This window comes from Crotalus tigris, unplaced genomic scaffold, assembly GCF_016545835.1.
Source record: "Crotalus tigris isolate CLP2741 ecotype Arizona unplaced genomic scaffold, ASM1654583v1 scf7180000017628.32516253702:7417878, whole genome shotgun sequence".
NCBI lineage: Eukaryota > Metazoa > Chordata > Lepidosauria > Squamata > Viperidae > Crotalus > Crotalus tigris.
Window position 1 is genome coordinate 2541680 of NW_024096523.1, and position 21543 is coordinate 2563222.

Below are 21543 nucleotides of genomic sequence, written 5' to 3' on the forward strand. Positions count from 1 at the left end.
TTGTCCAATGGGAATATTTGGAGTGTTTATGGTCCAAACAGCATCACACAGAATACTTTCTAAAAATCCTGGTGAAAATCCAGCATCACTGTTTTTAAACATCAGGAGATCGGCATGGGCCTTGGACACCAGAAGCCAATTTACTTGGGGGGGGGGGCGGATTGCAACTGGGAACAATGGCAATATACTTGCTCTGGCATTAGATTTTTACAGATTCTAAAGCTTCACCCTCAATTGAATATTAGGCTTATCACATCTGTTCTGTAAAAATCCAGATGACATCCACACGGCAGCTCTCAGCCCCAAATCAATAGCCCTAATGGCTACCACAATTTGTCAAATTTTCTGGATCCATGGTGGTAGGCAATTTTAGAGATGTATTCTCATGACAATGAAGCATTTGTCCACCCCACTGCTCTTTAAGTGAAGATACCACCTGAGTTGACTGCAAGCATCTTATGTGTGTAGAATGCAGTTACGATAGCAAAAGTAAGTTGCTGAAATAACTGGTTTAGTAGCACCAAAACTGATTTTTAAAGTTGAGGAAAAGCATCCAGCATATCTTTTGTGTAATGAATACATGTCTGCAACTTTGTGACAGGCTTAGGAAGAGTGGTAAATGTTTTAAGATATTCTTCCTGGTCAGAAAGGCCTTGCACATAGAGCACCTGGGCTTATATAAAACCATACCACTATAGATGCTGTTGCTGGCAAAAGGTGCTTTTAATTATTAAAGCTTTCTATTTGCTCATCTAGTTTTCTGCATGAAAGGAACTGCAGCTACAAGGAGGGGAATTTAATGCATAATTCAACCCCTATCCTGATATAAGTCTGTAAGGTCCGAACCCCAAGGGAGGAAAGACTGGGCATCAACAGAATACTTGGATGCTGAAGAAATCCAGCCTGCCTTCTTTCAAACGTCTACAAAGACTCAGAAGGTGTCGTTTGCTTAATACTTCAAGTCTTTATCCAAACAGACAAGACAAAGGGACAGGTAAATTAACCCGTTCAAAAAATGGGACTCAGTGGGTACAAAACTAGTGACAACAGTAAGAAATAAGCTTACTTTAGAACATAAATTAACAAACTCTGGGTACTTCGTGTTACATAATAGCCACAATGAGTAATAAAAGGCTTAGGTAAGTCATAATAAAGCACTTTCTGCTGAAAGAAGACAAACAATGAGAAGGAAGTTGGCTGGAACTGGATGCATTATTGCACTCGGTCACTCCCACTCAACTCCTATTCAGAATGCTGACTTCTCATAATCTCCCAGCGGGAAGAACCAAAAGATAATGGAGTAGAGGGCAGCTGGGAGCTGAATTTGTGACATCCAGAGAGACACAACTGAGGAAAGCTCACAGTTAGCCCTTGCAGCCACAGCTCTTCCAGAAAAAGATAGCTGGACCACTCTGGTCCTCCTTTGCTTTGGGTACTTGTCTGCTCCATACATTAAATCTGCTCACAGAGAGAAAGCTCTCTCTCTCTCTCCTGCCCCGTCTCCTTTGATGATCCAGAAATGTCCACCTTTCCTGCTTATGATTTACAAAGTTGGAGTACAAAGGAAATGGTGCTATATCTTGCTGGGGGGGGGGAGTAGCAGGCCCCAAATGGGTATTGTGTTTTACAAAAGCTTTACAATGCTCAAGAAGTTGCCAGCTGGCATTGACTACTCCACCGTTTTTCTTGCCGAAATAGTCTGACGTTCCTAAACGAATGGTAATAAAAGCTAATTTATTTTAGTTCCTTTCGGGTTGGGTAGAATGAGACACGTAAGGCTAAAGTCTTTACCTCCGTTAGGGTAGGAAATAAAGTGTTGCATAAAGCTCTGTGGCTGGCTGGGGAATTCTGGGAGTTGAAGTCCACTTAGTGTAATGTTGCCAATATCTAAGCCATCCAACATTCATTTAGTTTGCCCTGGCTTGTTTACTTGGGGGACGGGAGTGGGAGGGAATACAGTGGCTAGTTCTAACCTGTGTGGCTGGAACCACAAGTATTACTTGTTTCCATCCTGGAGCTGCTCTTACACAGTTAGATCTTTGGCCCGTATCCGAGCAGCTACCTTGGAGAAGCAGAAGAAGGCACACAACGTCCTAGCTGGACGGCAGCCAAGTCTACTGGGAACCATTGCAGTTATTCCTCTCCTGCTTTGGCGGGAGGGAGTTTTTTCCTCAGAAGAAGGAATGCGTTGGGGACCAGCCCACATTCCTCAAGGCTCACAGCTTCGTTGTTATACACCCGAAGGGGAAACGTGCTGAGGATCTCGTAAGGCTCCACTGCTTCACCCCTAGAAGAGAGTAGAACCAGCTTTGTAAACAGACTCACTTTACACCGTCCAACTTTTCCAATCCAGTGACCTTTCTGAATTTGGATTTAAGTCAGTGGTTCTCAACCTGTGGGTCGGGACCCCATTTGGGGTCGAACGACCATTTCACGGGGGTCGTCAAACAACGCAGTCCGCCATTTTTTTCCCCTTTTCCTTAGCTGTGCTACTCCCTTTTATTCTATTGGCTTAGGAAAGCCAATAGAATAGGCTCTCTTGAATAGAGTCTAATTCTATTGGCTTTCAAAAGCCAATAGGAATTGTCCAGGCTGTCTCTGCCCTGCTGAGCCCACCAAAAGTCCCATTCTGCAAACGGTGCTGCACCAGTTGAATAGTCCTCGACTTACGACTGGTTGAGTAGTCCTCGACTTACGACCGGTTGGGGGTCGCGGCATTAAAAAGGTTGAGAACCACTGATTTAAATGATTACAGATGGGTTTTTTTTACTTTTTTTAACTTTTATTTTATTACTTTTATTTAAAAAATCAGTTATAAGTGGTCCTCAACTTGCAATCACAACTAAGCTCCTAATTTCCATTACTAAGCCAGACAGTTGTTAAGAGTTTTGCCCTATTTTATGACCTTTTTGCTACAGTCGTTAAACGAATCATTGCAGCGGTTAACTAAATTAGATCTGGCTTCCCCCATTGACTTGGCTTGTCAGAAGCTGACAGGGAATGTGATCATATGACCCCAAGACAACTGTCACAAACGCATATTAGCTGCCAAGCACCTGAGTTTTGATCACATGATTCGTGGGGATGTGCAACTGTCGTAAGTGTAAAAAGCGGTCGTTAAGTTACTTTTTTCAGTGCCATAACTTTGAACTGTCACTAAATGAATGGTTGTAAGTCAAGGACTATCTATATTCCAGATTTATTGGTATCTCTTAAATCAATCTGAAAGGAAAATATTATCAGATCAATAAAATCCTTTTTGATATTACTTTTCTCCTGCATGCCAAATTTCAAGTAATACCTCTGTCTTTTGGAGAACTGCTGTTCCGGTAGCCCAGTTTCAGAAAAAAAATGCATCTTTTTTTTTTTGTAGAAAAGACATTTGGGAAGGAAGTTTACAGACAGAGCTCATTTTTCAGTGCAAACCGTTGTTTGCCACAATTACCATCCTCAAATTTCCCTGGAATCATTTGTCCTACCTGTTCTGAGCAAGGTGTTGGCGCAAGTGTCCAATAGTCTCTGTGAATGACATTTTGACAATGTATGTCTTCTCTCCGTCCTCTGATTTTATCCGAAGAGTGGAAATGTTGGTGCCAGGCCCTTCTGTTTTCTGCTTGCCTTCCAGTCTAGGAGTTAAAGGGAGATGGTGATGGAAACCATGGCTTCTTTAAGGAGGGCAGAATAACCCAGGCACACTGGTAGGTGTGGTCACCCTTTTTTAAAAAAATGCAGCCTGTGCTATTGGATCTACCATTCCCAGAAAGCAGAGATTTTAGTCATGCTACAATCCCAATACACATGGACTGAGGAAGATTACTATATAATTTTCTTTATTTAGCTTGTGCTGGTTTTGTTTCTGCCACACAAAAACTTAACATCCATAATCCATCACTCCAGCATGCAAAGGAGTCTCGAGAAAAATGGGGGCCTGCACGTGACTTGGGTGGGAATGGCCACTAAATTATAAAATATGGGAGACTCAGCTTCTCTGGAGCAGTTAGGTCAGGGGTAGGCAACCTTGGCTCTTTTATGACTCATAGACTTCAACTCCCAGAATTCCTGAGCCAGCTTTGCTGGCTCAGGAATTCTGGGAGTTGAAGTCTACGAGTCATAAAAGAGCCAAGGTTGCCTACCCCTGAGTTAGGTGCATAATCGGATTAGAATGGAAATGGAAGATATACTGAGGCTGGCACACTAACACCTCAAACTGAAAAGGAGTCAAGCTTTCTTAAAAGTGCCCCCAATTCTTTCAGATGTGTTTGTTGGATTGATTGATTGATACAAGCTGTTCTCTGAAAATAATAGAGGATGATGCACAAAAAACGGAAGAAAAAAACCCAAAATTAACATTTCTTTTTTCACACACACACAAAAAGATTTTGGTAACTTCACGCAAGATTTATGTTCTTATAAAATCTGGGATATGCAGGGGACGAGTTCAGACTTCCAAACTGATCCATTTAAGTCCATTTTATCTACATTTACTATCAACACCTTCCACGGTCTCAAGCAAAAGGACTTCTCCATCATCTATTTCATCCAATGTTAATGCAGATGGCAGAATCCTATCTAAGAGGGTTCTACATGTAAGGTATGTGCTTCATCGCCTATGATTCCACCTCAAAACAAGGCTAAAAGGTGTTCCTAGTTTTACTCTTGCTCACTCCAGGTTTGGATTTCTGCCATAACGAGACATACTCGGAGGAAAAGCATCAGCGAGGATTCTGGAGGCTTGTTTACCTCTTCCTCAGTGCTGTAAGGCTGGGCGTCTCCACCAAAACCACTTCATGGCTTTGTGCTCCATCCAGGCCCTGGAAGCAAAGAGGGAAATGTAGGCCAATGTTTGAATGCCCTAAGAGACATTAAGTCAGACGATGCCCTTCTGCTCCTCCAGCCCACACATTTAAAGATCAAAAAGAAAGGACGCTTTCTTAACTAGTGCTATTTAGAAAAGAACAAGAAAGCTTGGTAATCATTCTAAAATAGCTTTTTGAGATCTCGGTTACATTTCTTTCTTTGGCGCTTCAAAGAGGGGGATACAAAATTAGACCCTTACCTGAAGGGTCTTTTTAAGATCTTCCCGGATATCTATTACTTGCCCATCTCGAACCAATGACTTCGGAAGTTTGTTCAAAAATTGTTCCATGGTGAGTTTAGGACCTGCCAAAAGATAGGATTTCACAAGCAGATGCTTTATGGCAAGGCTTTTCAACCAGTGGTATGGGTACCACCTGTGGTACATTGGCACCTGGCAGGTGGTACGCAACCATCCTAGAAAAGTGATAGGGGGGAGGGGAATGAGTTGAACCGGTGGCAGCACCACACAAGCCTGGCTCAGCGGAAGTGCCAGGATCAGCGCTTCTTTGGGGCTGTCAGGGCTCAGTGGAAGTGCCAGGATCAGTGCCAGGCTCCAGCTGAAGCTCGGCGCTGATCCTGGCGCTTCTGCTAAGCCCAGAAGAAGCACCGATCAGCTGGAATGTTGCAGCATCTCCAGGGTCTTGTAATTTACATTCAGATGCTTGGCAACTGATTCATATTTATGACGGTCACAGTGTCCCAGGGTCATGTGAAGTGACCAAAACTTGCTGCAACCACCCAGCAGACAGGGGGAATAAAACCAAACACCCCCCACCCCACCCCCGCTGCCAATCCTCAACAGAAATGCTCACAACAATGAAAACCTCGGACAGGAGGAAGAGCACCACTGGGTGGGCAGGCAGGTGTCTTGCTCGGCTGTGTCTTGGGGAGCACTTTTTTCAGTGCCATTGTAACTTCAAACAGTCACTAAGCGAACTGTTGTAAGTCGAGGACTATCTGTACTTCATTACTTTTTTCCTTTTTTTTTGGTCATCAAGTTTTTGACGCCTTGCTAGGCGACTGGTGGTACTCGGATGTAGTAGTGGTACAATGGGTGAAAAGGTTGAAAAGCCCTGCTTTATGGGGTATGTGGACAATGACACAGCCATGCTGAGATTTCATTTTAATTAACTTAAATTGTATCTGTAGGCTTCTTTTCAGGGGTACAGGTAAGTCCTCAACTTGCAACCACAATTGAGCCCAAAATTTCCGTTGCTAAGTGAAACATTTAAGTGAATGTTGCCCCATTTTACGACCTTTCTTGCCACAGTTGTTAAGTGAATCGCTGCAGCTTTTAAGTTAGTAACATGGTTAAGTGAATCTGGCTTAGCTTATCAGAAGGTTGCAAAAGGGAATCACATGACCCCGGGACACAGCAATTATCATAAGTATGAACCAGTTGCCACATGTCTGAATTTTGATCACATGACCCTGGGGATGCTGCAACGGTTGTAAATGTGAAAACAGTCATAAGTCACTTTTTTCAGTAGTGTTGTAATTCAAAGGGGCACTAAATGAACTGTTGTAAGTTGAGGACTACCTGTATAGTTGTATTAAAACAGTGATGGAGAACCTTTTAGAGACCGAGTGCCCAAACTGCAACCCAAAACCCCACTTAATTATCGCAAAGTGCAAACATGGCAATTTAATCTGAATACTGAGGTTTTAGTTCAGAAAAAACAACTCATACATTAACATCTTTTGTCTTAAAAGAAAAACACAATAACAAAGCTTTCAATGATACCAACAACTTTTTACTGAAAGGTAAAAGTTTCCATTTGGCATGCTTTTGAACAATTAATGTGATTTCTGCTGTTGTATGCATGCTGATAATTTGCCTAACCTTGGCTTATATTTTGTAAGTTTGAGAGCAACACATGCAGCACTCAGGTCATCTGTTAGTCTGTTTCTGGTGTCAGATCTCATATAATTCAAAGCTGAAAACAGCATGCTTGCTCCGGAGGCTTGTTTTGGCTAGGAAGGGGCTTGAGAAATGGCTTTTTCCTGCGAAAACTTAACCAAAGAGTGAGGCACACATGCCCACAGAGAGGGCTCCGAGTGCCCCCTCTGGCACATGTGCCATAGGTTCACCACCACTGTATTAAAACCACCCACAATCATATGAGAAATAGGAGGGAGCGCTATACATGGTAGCTTGAGTTCCTGAAAAAAATTGTGATATATGTCTAATACAGAAACATAGATTTTTAGCACAAAAGGGGACTCCAGTGGTCCTGTGGTCAAACTTTTACTCAATATTATCTATAACTATTGCACATTCTTTTTCAGCCTTCCTTATGTCTGATTATTGTAGCTTTTTGCACAAACAAAAGCATCTACTGTAAATGGACATTTTCAACAGTGCCTTAACTCAGTATTTATCTGATGAATGAGAGATATCCAAGTTACAATTAGTATGCTATTATCTGGATACAACCAGTTTAAGCTCTAAGCATAAAATAAAAAAGGTTCTATGCAGAGGGCAGGACAACCTTTGGGACTCTCTCTCTGTCCAGATGTGTTGGCATCTGGGAATTAATGGGAGTTGCAATCCCATACACAACTGCAGGGCACAACAGCTGGGAAGGTCAGGACAAGCTTGAATAGCAGAACCAACTAATAAAATAGGTATTTGCAGCACCAAACTCAAACCACAGTTTTGGATTTGCTGAACTCCGAATGAATCTGCAGTAAACAGTTATAACCACTGGAGTTGGGTGGCTGATAAATTTGAATAAAAACCAAGCAACCATCACCTGAGATTTCACTTGTCTCCTTTATGCCACTTGGTTTGGAACGCCCAACAGCCTGGCCAAAGCCAGGAAAATACCCTGGCAGCTTCCTTTCCCGAAAGAAGACATCTCTCTTGTCGGTGACCTGTTGAATAAATCCCAGTGCTGTTAATTACTCTGATTCCAGACTCCAGAGGTCACTGTTAGATTGAGAAGTAGATGAAATTGAGTGTTAGTAGCAACAACAAATACTATGGAAACAACCTCTGCTTCCTTCTGTCACAATTCAAAGGAAATACCACATTTCAGGCACCAGAAACGTAAGCCTACCTGATAATACCCCATTACAGGAAACCATCTAAGTTAAATTGCCTTACACATAATGAACTGAACATTATGGCACAATAATTGTGTTGGTCTTCGAAAGGAAGTTACAGAACTACTTTAAGAAGTGTTAGAAGCCAACGATGGCAGATGTCTGATAATAATCAAGATGCTCAGATAATGAAAAAACATCTGATTTCTCGTCAGATGTTTGGAAATGAATGCTGTGATTGCTGTAATGGAAACTGGTAGAGAGGACTGATTCGAAGTTCAATTTCTTAACTCTGTTTTCTTTCACTAATCTTAACACAACCCCAAAGCCTGATAAAATCAACATAATCAATACAAAATGACAGGTCACCTACATTTTTCAGCTACGGTGGAGAGAACATTATCTTTTTTCATTTCTTTTAGGGGGAAAGGATGAATATATTCCAGACGTTATGAATAGAGAAAAGTTTCATTTCGTAAATGAGTAAACTATCTGACAGGCATTTGCAGCAGTGATGCCACAATCAAATTATATCATGTACCATGCAGCTAATCCTCAACTTATGACCACAGTTGGAACCCGAATTTCCATTGCTAAGCAAAAAGGTTAATTGAGTCAGAGCTGATTTCATACCCTTTCTTGCCATGATTGTTAAGTGACTCACGCAGTCAATGTCTATGGAGATTCTCAGTCATCCGCGTCATGTTTGTCCCAAAGGTGCTTTTTCAGTAGATAATTGTACTTTCTTGTTTTTCTTTTTCTTTGAAGATGTTTCGCTTCTCATCCAAGAAGCTTCTTCAGCACGGACTGGATGGTGGGCAATGGAAGGATTTGTATTCCTTACAGACAGCTGGTCATTTGCACTCTTTTTAGAGCAGGGGTGTCAAACTCAATTTCATTGAGGGCTGCATCAGCACTGCGGTTGCCCTCGGGGGGTGGGTGGGTATGGCCAAGGTGAGTGTGGCCTACTGGGTGGGCATGGATAATGGGTGTGGCCTACTGGGTCGGCATAGCCAGCTCTACATCATTCGTATCAAGGGTGTTCCTCTCAGGCCATGCGGGGTGGGATGGATGGTGGCACGGGCTGCCCGGAGCCCTGGGCAGCAGAGTTCAAACGCCCAGCCTGGCCCTCAAGCACCTGCGGCACCAAGCCGTTTCCAGACAGCCTTGTGGAGCTAAGACTGAATGTGTTTCAGCATAGATGGTCACCACAAAATTGTACATTGGCTTCTGGCTGGCCTGGGCCAGGGCCAAGGCAGCGGGGGCCGTTCCCTCACTGTTTCCAGGATGGCTTCATGGGCCACATGAAACCACTTCGCAGGCTGCATCCGGCCGCCGGGCCTTGTGTTTGACATGTCTGTTTTAGAGAGTCATTGAGGCCACTTGGAGGTCTTTCTGTGTCCTCGGGGCCACCTGAGCAGTGAAAATGTGTGTGGAGCCTCCTCGGCTGCAGGATGTCTTCTGCCCTGTGTCCCTTTGCTGTTGTAGACAGGCGCAAGCTGCTGGGGATGAGTCCGTGTTGTCTAAATCTCAAACTGGAGCGCAAATGGTTTCTGTGGTCTGCCATGTTTTCTGGAAATCCATTCATACTCCCTCGCGATTCGAAGGGTGTTCATCCCAAAGTGCATAGATAATTGTCTATGGAGATTCTCAGTCATCCAGGTCATGTAGGCCCCAAAGGGGCTTTTTCAGAATGCAACTGGACTTTCCTGTTTATCTTTTCCTTTGAAGACGTTTTGCTTCTCGTCCAAGATGCTTCTTCAGCTCTGACTGACCATTGACTCACATGGTCATTAAACAAATCCAGCTTTCCCCATGGACTGTTCGAGGGAAGTTGCAAATGGAGAATCATGTGACTTTGGGAATGCTGCAACTGTCCTAAAGCCAGTCAGGTTGCCAGGTGCCCAAATTTTGTTCACGTGACTGTGGGGGTGCTGTGAAGATTGTGTGAAGACTGGTCACACGTGACTTTCTTCAGTGCTGTTGTAACTTTGAACAGTTACTAAGTGAATGGTTGTAAGTCAAGGACTACCTGTATGCCACACAGAGCCCTCCATGGCAGGGGGAACATATATTTCCAGGCTGACCAAATTTGAATTCTGAGAGGAAGGGGAACTGCATACTTGGAAGCCTCATTCATGAAAAGATCACGTGAAGTATTAATACCACTTTACAATGCCTTGGTAAGGCCACGCTTGGAATTCTGCATCCAAGTTTTGGTCACCACAATGTAAAAAAGATGCTGAGACTCTAGAAAAAGTCCAGAGAAGAACAACAAAGATGATTAGGAGGCTGGAGGCTGAAACATATAAGGAAAGACTGCTGGAATTGGGTGTGTCTAGTTTAATGAAGAGAAGGACAAGGGGAGACATGATAGCAGCGTTCCAATATCTCAGGGGCTGCCCCAAAGAAGAGGGAGTCAAGCTATTCTCCAAAGCGCCTGAAGGCAAGACAAGAAGCAACGGATGGAACCTAATCAAGGAGAGAAGCAACCTAGAACTAAGGAGAAACTTCCGGACAGTTAGAACAATTAACCAGTGGAACAACCTGCTTCCAGAAGCGGTGAATGCTCCAACACTGGAAGTTTTTAAGAAGAGACTGGACAGCCATTTGTCTGAAATGGTGTAGAGTTTCCTGCCTGAGCAGGGGTTGGACTCGATGACCTCTAAGGTCCCTTCCAACTTTATTATTATATTATATTAAAATAAAAACACACAATCAATTTGCATCTTAGAGACCCAAACATCATGCATTCAGTTTGGTGATCTGATGCAGCTCTGAAGAGACCTCAGTTTGCGCTCTCTACATCCAGTGGAGAGATTGGGATAATAGCAGCTGTCATCCAAGACTTCAAGAATGCACCAGAACGCTGGACTTTCACCTTGCCACTCTCTGTTTCCCCCTGTCTGTTTCCTCTCTAGAACTAACCAAGCATTCACTTCTAGGGCCCACACCCCAACCCTCAACTGCTAGAGGAGCAGGTGTTTTCCTCAGCAGTCACCAGCCCAATGTGCACACGGGCTGGTTTTAGAAACAGTGGCCCACATTTCTCTTTTTTTCTGCAAGACTTTCCCATCCGTCTCTAAACAAAGTTTAAAAATGTAATAAAATTCCCCCACCCTCGTGTGTGAACCAAATACCCTACCTAAGTGCGGCTTATCTGTTAACAAGGATCAGTAAAATGATGCGTTCTATTTATTCTAGCTATGTTTTATCTGATAACATGTTCAAGAAAGTTCAGAAATAAATTCCAGGCGTCAGTAGATGGCCTTACAATTTCCCTCCCCGCCTTGAAACTTGCTTACTGTCTAAATTGTGCTGTCTCTTTTATATATTCTCTTCCAAGAGGCGGGGAGGGGTAGATTTTTTTTTTACAAATTTTATTTATAATACAGTTAAAAACAAACAAACATTGGATTTAACGTGACATTCCAGTATATACATTTTTATCAGATTATTCCACTTTTTACAATCAATTCTTCATCTGTACATATACATCTAAGTTTTATATACAATACTTGTTCTAAAATAACATATATTTCTATCTTAACATTCATCTTTAATCCCGACTGTCCTCTTCAAATTCCTCCAGCGGTAAAATTTATTCCAGGTTTCATAATAAACTGATCCACATTTTTCTTTTAATATCATTGTGAGCCTGTCCATTTCCGCACATGCTAATATTTGATGTATTAACTCTTCCTCTGTGGGAATTTCCTTGCTTTTCCATTTTTGCGCTAAAGCAAGCCTAGCTGCAATCAGGATGTGTAGCAGCAGGTAGATTGTTCCCTTGTCGTATTTTTCTGTCATTATTCCCAACAAGAAGAGTTCAGGTTTTAAGTCTAAGTCCAGTGTTAATATATCCCTCAACCAGTTTCGTGTCCTGTTCCAATACTCACGGATCTTTGGGCATTCCCAGCACATATGGTAGTATGAACCTAATGCTGTTTTACATTTCCAGCATAGGGGTGAGATGTTTGAACCCATTTTGGCTAGCCTTACGGGTGGGAAATGCCATCTATAGAACATCTTGTAAAGATTTTCCTTATATGAGGTAGCTAAAGTGAGTTTCCTATTCCTTTCCCACAGTTCTTGCCAAATATGTAGGTCGATACTAAAACCAAAATCCCTACTCAAAATTAACATGGTCTCCTTAACCTGTTCTTCATACATTGTCTGATCTAAAAGAAAATGATATATTTTTTTAATCATTTTATCCTCGGGACTTAATAAAATTTTATCTAGTTCTGTCAGTTCTATCTTTATACCCCACTCTTTTTTATCTTGCCTATATCTTGCTTGTAGTTGTATGTCCACCATTCTAATTCTATCCCTGCATCTTGGAGATTCTTCGATTTTAATTCTCCTCTCTCGTCTAGTATGTTTTTATAGGTTATTACTTTCCCCAACTGAATAAACCTTGGGTGTATGTACATTTCTAGTGTTGAGATCCAATTGGGGACCTGCCTGTAGTTCTGTCGTCGAATTTTGATCCATACATCTATTAGTGCCCGTCTGATGTAGTGCCTCCGGAAGTACTGGTGAACTTTATGCTTCTCATCCCATAACATGGCATGCCGTCCCGTCTGCATGTCATGACCTTCCAGTTTTAATAATCTCCTATTTTCCAGTCGAATCCAATCCCACACCCACAGTAGAATTGTAGATTGATAGTATTTTTCCAGATCGGGGAGGCCGAGACCCCCCCCCCTTTCCTTAGCATCCTGTAATAATTTTAATTTAATCCTTGGTTTTTTCCCTTGCCAAATGAATTTAAGTATGATTTGGTTGACATTTCGAAAAAATTCCTTTTCTAATCTAATTGGTATACACTGAAATAGAAATATTTTAGGTCAGCGGTTCTCAACCTGTGGGTCACGACCCCATTTGGGGTCGATCGACCATTTCACGGGGTCGCCAAACAACGTGATCCGCCAATTTTTTTGTCAGCCAGCGCAGGGGGCAGTGCCGCGCATGTGTGCCGCGCAGGGGGCGCCGCCGCGCATGCGCGCCGCCTGCTTATGTCCGGGGGTCGCCGTATAAAAAGGTTGAGAACCACTGTTTTAGGTAATATGTTCATTTTAATTACGGCAATTGGGTAGATTTGTTAAATAAGACACGCTTTCTAGGACATTATTCAGATCTCCAATCCTCCTACTTTTTGTGTAAGATACGCATTTCTTAATTTAAGGCAGGGTGGAGTACCTAGGGTTTCAGCACCACATGAAACCCCTCCAAAGCTGTTTTCTCTGGGATACCAGAATCTGCTGTGAACAAAATGGGCAGGATCATTTCCCGCCCCTTGGAGGTGGGAAACACAAATTTTGTAGAGTAAGATCTAACACAGAATGAATACAGTATAAAAAAATTAAAAGCCTCCCTATCCCTAAACTGGAAAGAAACTCAAAAGCTCCCAGCTCTGCTCACATAGAGCTGTTGATTATATAGAACAGGGTCCCCAACCTCTGGTCCATGGACCGGCACCGGTCTGCAGCATGCCAGACACCGGTCCACGCAAACAAGCAAAGCCCCATCCGTGGGATGCAGGCAACACGTGGAACCATGCTCCTTCCGGAGGGCGGAAAAATCTTTCTCCGTGGAACTGGTCCCTGGTGCCCAAAAGGTTGAGGGCCTGCTGATACAGAATAAGCTTTCCCAATAAAATTAAAACTCAAGGACTTTCCAAGACTCTTTGGACTTGCCACAGTTCTGAACTGGTGGCACTGAGACCGGTCTGCAAAGTTCTGGCTGTTGCAGCATCTGCAATGGAAAGTATGAATGATCTTGGAGAAAGAGAGGAGGATATGCTGACTAGGAAACAATTAGACAAGAGGGGCAGGAACCTGCAGCCACTTAACAGAGAGAGAAACTTAGGAAAACCTGCGCCAACGAATCAAGTAGTTAAAAATGGAGGCAAGCTTGGGCCTTTGGACTTGCAAGATTTTGCTCATGTAGCTTTACAATCAGGTAAAATTAGTTTTGCCATGTTTCCTGTCTGGTTTGTGTGGGAGGGCTGGAGGGCTGACCACCCCTACAGCTGTGTGATTGCAAAAGGAGCACTTGGCAACCGGCCCAGGCTTTTCACTGTCGCAACATGCCATGTTCATGATTTGCAACCTTCCCCATTGGCTTTCCACGAAACAAGTCAATGGGGAAGCAGGCAAGAAATTGGAAGTTGTGGTCACAAGAGGTCACAACCAATGCAATTCTTTCTTAAGAAGAGTAACCAGGGACTACCAGAATGGCTGTCACTAAGCAATGTGGTCACAAGATGAGACTAGCCTGTTTTCAGACTCCACCAGGGAACAAGAGGGACAGCATAGCTGTAATAACATTACTGTTGGTACTTTCGGTATACAAATGTCATTTTACTTTTATTTTGGACTTGATTCCAATAAATAAAATTGTATTTGTATCTACCTTGTGATAATTATCATTATAAAACAAGGAAATTACATTTCACGCTGCTTGCTTTATTAAATTGGTAAATGTCTAGCTAGACAGTAGCACTTTGCCAATCTTCACCAATCTTTTTTTTAAAAAAAACCACACCAAGCAGTGGTAAACCTAGATAATAGTTGGATGAGAGATCATCAGGAACTCCAGAGATCTATTACACTAAGAAACTGAAGGCTTAATTTATACAGATTTCTACAATTCAACTGCACTTGTTTTTTCTCAATTTTTTAAAAAAACTATTTGCTGTTTAACTTTTTCTGTTCCAACTTGTGGGTTTACCTTTTTTTCATTCTTTCTAAAGAAACTATCCTAATAATCTCCAGTTGAACTCTATTTTTATTTATTGCTTTTGGTTTTTTTATTTAAAAAAATTACATTCTGATTTTTATTGTAAATTGCTCTGGTAAAGATTTTTTTTTTTGAGAGCCAATGTGCTAAATAAAGAACAGTAAATATCATGTTTTTTTCCCATGTTGCTTCTCTGAGCCACATAAAGAAAATATAAACTACTTTTTCCAACAGAATTTGAATACCAGTGGTATTCTTAAACATTGTTTTACCTATTGAAAATTCTTTTTAATTTTCATAAGTGGAAACGGCTACCACCAGTAGTTTTTAAATTTTATCATCTTTATTTTTATAATAAAACGGGAGTTTTAAAAAAGAAACCTTAAATAAAGGCAAACTAAGGAGGAAAAGGAAAAAAAAACCCTATCATTAATAGAGTTACTTTAAAGCTAAAATACAGAAATGACGATTAAACTGTCTAAAGAAGGTTTTAGGAGAAAAATTGTTCCAGTTTCTGATGCGACAAACATTCTCAGTTCCTCAAACGGACTGATAATTAAAAAAAAAAAAACCAACCCTCACAGCTGGCAAAAAAAAGCCAACAAAAACCAGTTGTCTGTTGTTTGAATGAAATAGAAATTAGGTACAATAACTCGAACAGAAAGGTATTCCGTCCATAAGTCAGTGACCCTTCAACAAACCTCACGGAAGCTGTGCTGACTGTATGGATCCATTATCATAAAACCACAGAGTCAAGACCTTAAATTGTAGTAGAGTATCTTTTTGTAGGCATTATAACCTCAGAATTTTCAATTCTGAAGGTACAAGAAACCAAAAATTCAAAAACAGGAAGCTGTAAAGATATACCTGAAATGGGACACCACTGGGGTAACGCCTTTGCAGCTCAGAAGGGAAAAAGCCATCCAGTATATCTTGCAGGCAACGCTGAAACCACAAGCACAAGCCAACTCATTAGATTTCCCCCATAGTGACAAAGCAACCGCAATGGAGAAAAACTCAATTATTTGCCTGTTGGCACCTTGCCTATTTCCATTTATGTATTCTCCTTTTATCGGGGTTTTGAGATAGAAAATATTTACTGTTTCCCCACCATTAAAAAAAGAAAAAGAAAGAAATTAAATGGGTCAACATTTTCTGTGGGAAAATTTATGGACTCCATCTGAATTTACTAGCAATGGCAGATAGGGAATGTCCTGAGAAAAACAGCAAACCAAGCAATCTAAGAAACACAGACTTGGACATGTGAAGACCAATGAGTGACCCAGTCTGAAACTAGACTAGGTTACTGACAGTGAAAACTGCATGTCAAGGACTGAAACCCACCCAGCCCAGCAATGACAGCAACCAATAAAGAGCACAGATGAGGCCAAGAGTAAAATAATTCTATAAAAAGAAGGGCTAGATAGGGACCGGTTTGGGAGACACTATTTCATCAACTAACTGTCTAGACCAGGAGTAGTCAACCTTGGCTCTTTTATGACTCGTGGACTTCAACTCCCAGGAATTCTGGGAGTTGAAGTCCACGAGTCATAAAAGAGCCAAGGTTGACTACCCCTGGTCTAGACCATAATTAGTCTTTTCAGGTTTCTTGACTGGTTATTCTGTTGAGGTTTGTTGATCAGTAAGAGTGCAGTTTATTACACTAAGAAACCAAAGGCTTCATTTATATACATTCCTACAATCCAATTACACTTGCATTTTCTCATTTTTTTTAAAAAAAAAATCTTTGTTGTTAGTTGCGAAGTCATGTCCAACCCATTGTGACCCCATGGACAACGTTCCTCCAGGCCTTCCTGTTTTCCACGATCTTCTGGAGTCCAATTAAGCACATGCCTCTTGCTTCAGGGACTCCATCCAGCCATCTCATTCTCTGTCGTCCCCTTCTTCTCTTGCCCTCCATCTTTCCCAGCATCAGGCTCTTCTCCAGTGAGTCCTTCCTTCTCACTAGGTGGCCAAAGTACTAGAGTTTCAACTTCAGGATCTGGCCTTCTAAAGAGCAGTCAGGGTTGATCTCCTCTAGGACTGACCAGTTCGATCGCCTTGCAGTCCAGGGGACTCGCAGGAGTCTTCTCCAGCACCAGAGTTCAAAGGCCTCCATTCTTTGGCGCTCAGCCTTTCTTATGGTCCAACTTTCATAGCCATCCATTGCAACTGGGAAAAAAGTCTACTCTATGCCTATTTTGCTCCCTTCCTTTCCATAGTGGTTAATCAAATTTTATTTGAATTTATAACTGTATGGTTCTTATTTACTGTTGTAATGCTTTATGTGGTCTTTTAATTGCACGACTGTGAGATGCCTAGAGCCGCCTTGATGACATGGGCAGCACAAAAGTCTAGTAATAAATAATTAATACATGAACGAATTGGCCCAAAGTCACTTAACGGGTTTCATGCCTAAAGTGAAAGTAGAACTCCAGTTTCTAGCTTAGTGCCTTAACCACTGCATCCAACGGGCTCTCAGTTATTCTAATAGTGAAATGTTAATCGCAGAATTTAAATATGAAACCATAACCCCAACTGCATACGTAGAATTATAGAACAGGTTACAATCTGGCAAGGACAGGGAAGGCTTCGTGTTTATTCCTGGCAAAGATAAGTCCACTATAGAGCCTAAAATAAGCCACTGAAACAGTTATCTGGGGGGGGGGGGAAGGATAGACAGGAAGTGCCTATTTATAACAGCTTTCCCCAATTTCATGGTCTTCAACACTTGGACTTTATCCATTGGCCATGATACTTCCTGAAAGGCACCAAGTAAGCCAAAACGGAATGTAATGTCTTAACTGAATGATCAAGAACATACAAAGAAACCAGGTAGTCAGTCAAACAACCTGGAGAATCTTGGGCAACTCTCAAAAAGTATATAATCCCCCTTCCAGATATCGTCCCATCCCTTCAAGAAATGGGAAGATTATCCTAATGAGGAGAATGAAGAAGAACACGGAGTCTAGCAAAAATATCATAAAATGATAATAAAGAATGCAAAAACTTTACATTCAAAGCAGAAAATCACACAGGGGCCTTAAGACGACAAAGGTGTGAAAGGTACAGAGATTGCAGAGAAGTTGAAGTAATTTTTTCATCTGTTCTCTAATGGAAAAAGGAGACCAGATGAAAGTGAGTTTGTGTTGACTTTCTCAGGATGGAAATTGGAACAACTGAAGCAAGAAAATCTAGGAGGTATTCAAAGATAAGTCACTGGGTCTTGATGACATCCACTTAAGAGGTCTTAAATAACTCATTTGAGAAATTTCTGACCTCCTAGCAAATATTACCACTTTTCACTCAGATCAGGGTCAGTGCCAGAGGCCAGTGTCACATCACTTTTAGAAAGCAGTTAAGTAGAAATCCAGGAAAACTTAGGCCAATCAGCCTAGCAACTGTTCCAGGTAAATTGGTAGAAATAATTTAAAAAAACTAAGCATACAAAACAAATCTTCCGGAAAAAAAAAAAACAGAATACAAAGGAATCTCCTGCCCCATCCTGTTTTGTTTTGTTTTTTTTTTTTTTTAGATTTTGAGTATCATCAGGATATGGATGGAAGTGTCTCTGTTAATTGGTGAACGTAGGATAAGAGGACTAGGGGCACTGAATATATTTTCTCCATATAAAAATGTCAAATCTAGGCAGATATAAAATGGAGTAGTTCAGCAAACGACTACAATTCTCAGCCAATAGTTCTCTGACTTATTTGCCGTAAGACAGGGGTGTCAAACTCACAACGTCATATGACGTGTCGGGACATATTGTGGCTTTTTTGCCATTGCCGGCAATGGGGCGGGCACAGTTTTGCTATGATGCATCCGGCCTGCGGGCCGGCAGTTTGACACCCCTGCCATAAGGCAACAAAATATGAGAGCCAATTTGATCTAGTGCCGTGGTGGCAAACCTATGGCACGCGTGCCACAGGTGGCACTCGGAGCCCTCTCTGTGAGCACGCATGCCGTCACCCCAGTCCTAGGCCTTCAGCTGGGTTTTATAAAATCTTTTTGCTTTAGGCCTCCGCCGCTGTGTGCAAAAAAAAAAAAAAAAGGTTCAATCAATCAATTTCAACTTCTAGAGGGGGAAAAAAAAAAAGATCTCGCAAATTTGGAATTGATTGATTGAACTTTTTAGTCCCACCCAGTCTGTTGTTATCACTGCAGCCATGCCCACCCAATGGTCACGCCCACCCAATGGTCATGCCCACCTGGCACCCAATGATACATAAGTGGGTTTTGGGTTGCAATTTGGGCACTCGGTCTCTAAAAGGTTCGCCATCACTGATCTAGTGGTTAAGGCAGGGGTCTTCAAACTTGGCAACTTTAAGACTTGTGGACTTCAACTCCCAGAATTCCCTCATGCCAGGTGGGCATGACCATTGGGTGGGTGTGACCATTGGGTGGGTGTGGCTGCAGTGATAACAACAGACTGGGTGGGACTAAAAAGTTCAATCAACTCCCTCAGGGCTGGCTGAGGAATTCTGGGAGTTGAAGTCCACAAATCTTAAAGTTGCCAAGTTTGAAGACCCCCGGGTTAAGGCATGATAAGCCAAGATAACTGTGAACTCTGGTCATGAAAGCCAGCTGGATGACTTGGGCCAGTCACACTCTTTCAGCCCAACCCACCTCACAGGGTTCTTGTGGGGGAAAAAAGGAGGAGTAAGATATGTTGGATATATTTATCATTGTGAGTTGTTTGTAAAAATAATAAAAATGGGATACTAATACATGAAAGAAGCAACTGAATTTGCAGACGTTACAATAGCTTTCTGTGGAGATTTTCAAAGGTCACACCAAGTTCTAGAATTTGCATATGGCAAAGGCCCCAGACAGCTTGATTATTGTGGATAGAGAATTGCAACAGGCTGAAACAAGAAGTGGCTTCCATTTGTGGCAGATGTGCAACAAATGACCTTGAAATGCTTCAGAAGCAGCATATAGATTCATAGTGCTTGTTTAAAAGAGAAAAGCCATGAGAAAAAGGGCACCTTACCGCTTCATTTTTTCACTTCCTCCAATTCCCTTTCAGAATGAGAATCAATAGGCTGTTTAAATATGAAACTTTCCTGTTGAAAGGAGCAAACAGATGAGATGTGATAAAAGCCTCGTTTTCTGCCATTTTTCACTTTGCAATTTAAGTTCTTCACAAGAAAAATAAAGCCTGCTTTGCTCTCAGCAAGATTCAACATCCCAATACTAGAATCCTTATTTTCAAAAGTCTCTGGAAAGAGAGAGAGAGAGAGAGAGACTGTGGGAAGGGAAAGGTAGAGGAGATCAACCCCGACTGCTCTTTAGAAGGCCAGATCCTGAAGTTGAAACTCAAGTACTTTGGCCACCTAATGAGAAGGAAGGACTCACTGGAGAAGGGCCTAATGCTGGGAAAGATGGAGGGCAAGAGAAGAAAGGGACGACGGAGAATGAGGTGGCTGGATGGAGTCATTGAAGCAGTAGGCGTGAGCTTAAATGGACTCCAGAAGATGGTAGAGGACAGGAAGGCCTGGAGGAACGTTGTCCATGGGGTCACAATGGGTCGGACACGACTCCACAGCTAACAACAACAAACCTTTTTTAAAATCAGTACCCAGCAGCAGGTCTCTTTCATGATTAGTGATGCATTCATACAGCCTATTACTACAGCCAGGCTCAGCTTGCTAGCTGTAAAAGAATATAGATCTGCCTTTCAGAAGGGAACAGTGAATTGTTAAGGAAGAAGAAAAGATTTCTCAGTTCCAAAAAGATGGAAAGTGTAGGAAAGGGCCTTAAAATAAGCTTGCCTTGATTTTGTATGGTATACGATGGGGCAGAGAGAAACAGATGAGCTATCAAGATTCTGTTATTCTAGCCACAATGAAGAATGGAGTCTCTGCAGCTCCTGTTTTCTCCAGGGATTAACATCAATCTTGACAGCTTCTCACCATCAAGCTGAGACCAGCCACAGCCCCAAACAATTCAAAAAAGTAGTGCAAGATCGGAAGAGGTGGAGAGACCTGGCCCACAGAATCACCAAGAGTCGGACACGGCTATATGGATAACACGTACATCATCATCATGGTGGCTTCTAATCCAAGAACTTTCCTGGAATTTCCCAAGCAGATATTTTGGCATGCTTCTGGTTTAAATTAAGTGCAGAGAAGAGCAACTAAGATAATTAAGGGTCTGGAGACTAAAACATATGAAGAATGGTTGCAGAAACTGTGTATGGTTAGTTAGTGAAAATAAAAAAATGAGGGTGACATGATAGCAGTGTTCCAATATTTGAGGGGCTGCCACAAAGAAGAAGGGGTCAACCTATTCTCCAAAGCAACTGAAGGCAGGACAAGAAGCGATGCTTTGGAAACTTCTCAGGGAGAGAAGCAACATAGAACTAAGGAGAAATTTCCTAACAGTTAGAACAATTGATCAGTTGAACGACTTGCCTCCAAAAGTTGTGGGTGCTCCACTATTGGAGGCTTTTAAGAAGAGACTGGACAGCATTTGTCTGAAATTGTTTAGGGTCTCCTGCTTGAGCAGGGGGTTGGACTGGAAGACCTCCAAGGTCCCTTCCAACTCTGTTATACTGTTCTGTTAATTTCTGTAATATTTCTGTTACCCAATCCACTTGAGATGGGATCCTTCTTCTTTCTTTTCTCTAATTGGATAGTTGCAAATTCAATATTCTTCTCAAGAAGTTCTCCATATCTTATTATCCCATTTCCCCTTCTGTGCTGCTATTTTGAGTCTCCACTGCTTCCTTTTTGTTTCAGGTTTGCCCTGCCAAGTTCCGTATTCTCATTTGTTTTCTTTTTCAAGCATGGTCATCATCATCATCATCATCAACAACAATAATATTACAGAACTCTTGTTTCTGGGAAACATAAAATTACATACTATTCACTATTTATGTTGGGA

At 42.0% G+C, this 21543-nt stretch overlaps 1 protein-coding gene across 2 annotated transcripts in view; it reads right to left on the reverse strand.

The window, feature by feature from the left end:
* Nucleotides 1–944: 944 nt before the first annotated feature.
* The window catches only part of UBXN11 (UBX domain protein 11), a 31507-nt gene continuing 10908 nt past the window's right edge, over nt 945–21543 (reverse strand). For both annotated transcript variants that reach the window (XM_039334202.1, XM_039334201.1), the window contains 6 exons: nt 15520–15597; nt 7614–7734; nt 5057–5160; nt 4741–4811; nt 3480–3626; nt 945–2287 (listed from right to left, as the gene is read on the reverse strand). In XM_039334202.1, coding sequence (XP_039190136.1) covers nt 2134–2287; nt 3480–3626; nt 4741–4811; nt 5057–5160; nt 7614–7734; nt 15520–15597 — 675 coding nt within the window. In that variant the 3' untranslated portion in view covers nt 945–2133. The remainder of the gene's footprint in view (nt 2288–3479; nt 3627–4740; nt 4812–5056; nt 5161–7613; nt 7735–15519; nt 15598–21543) is intronic.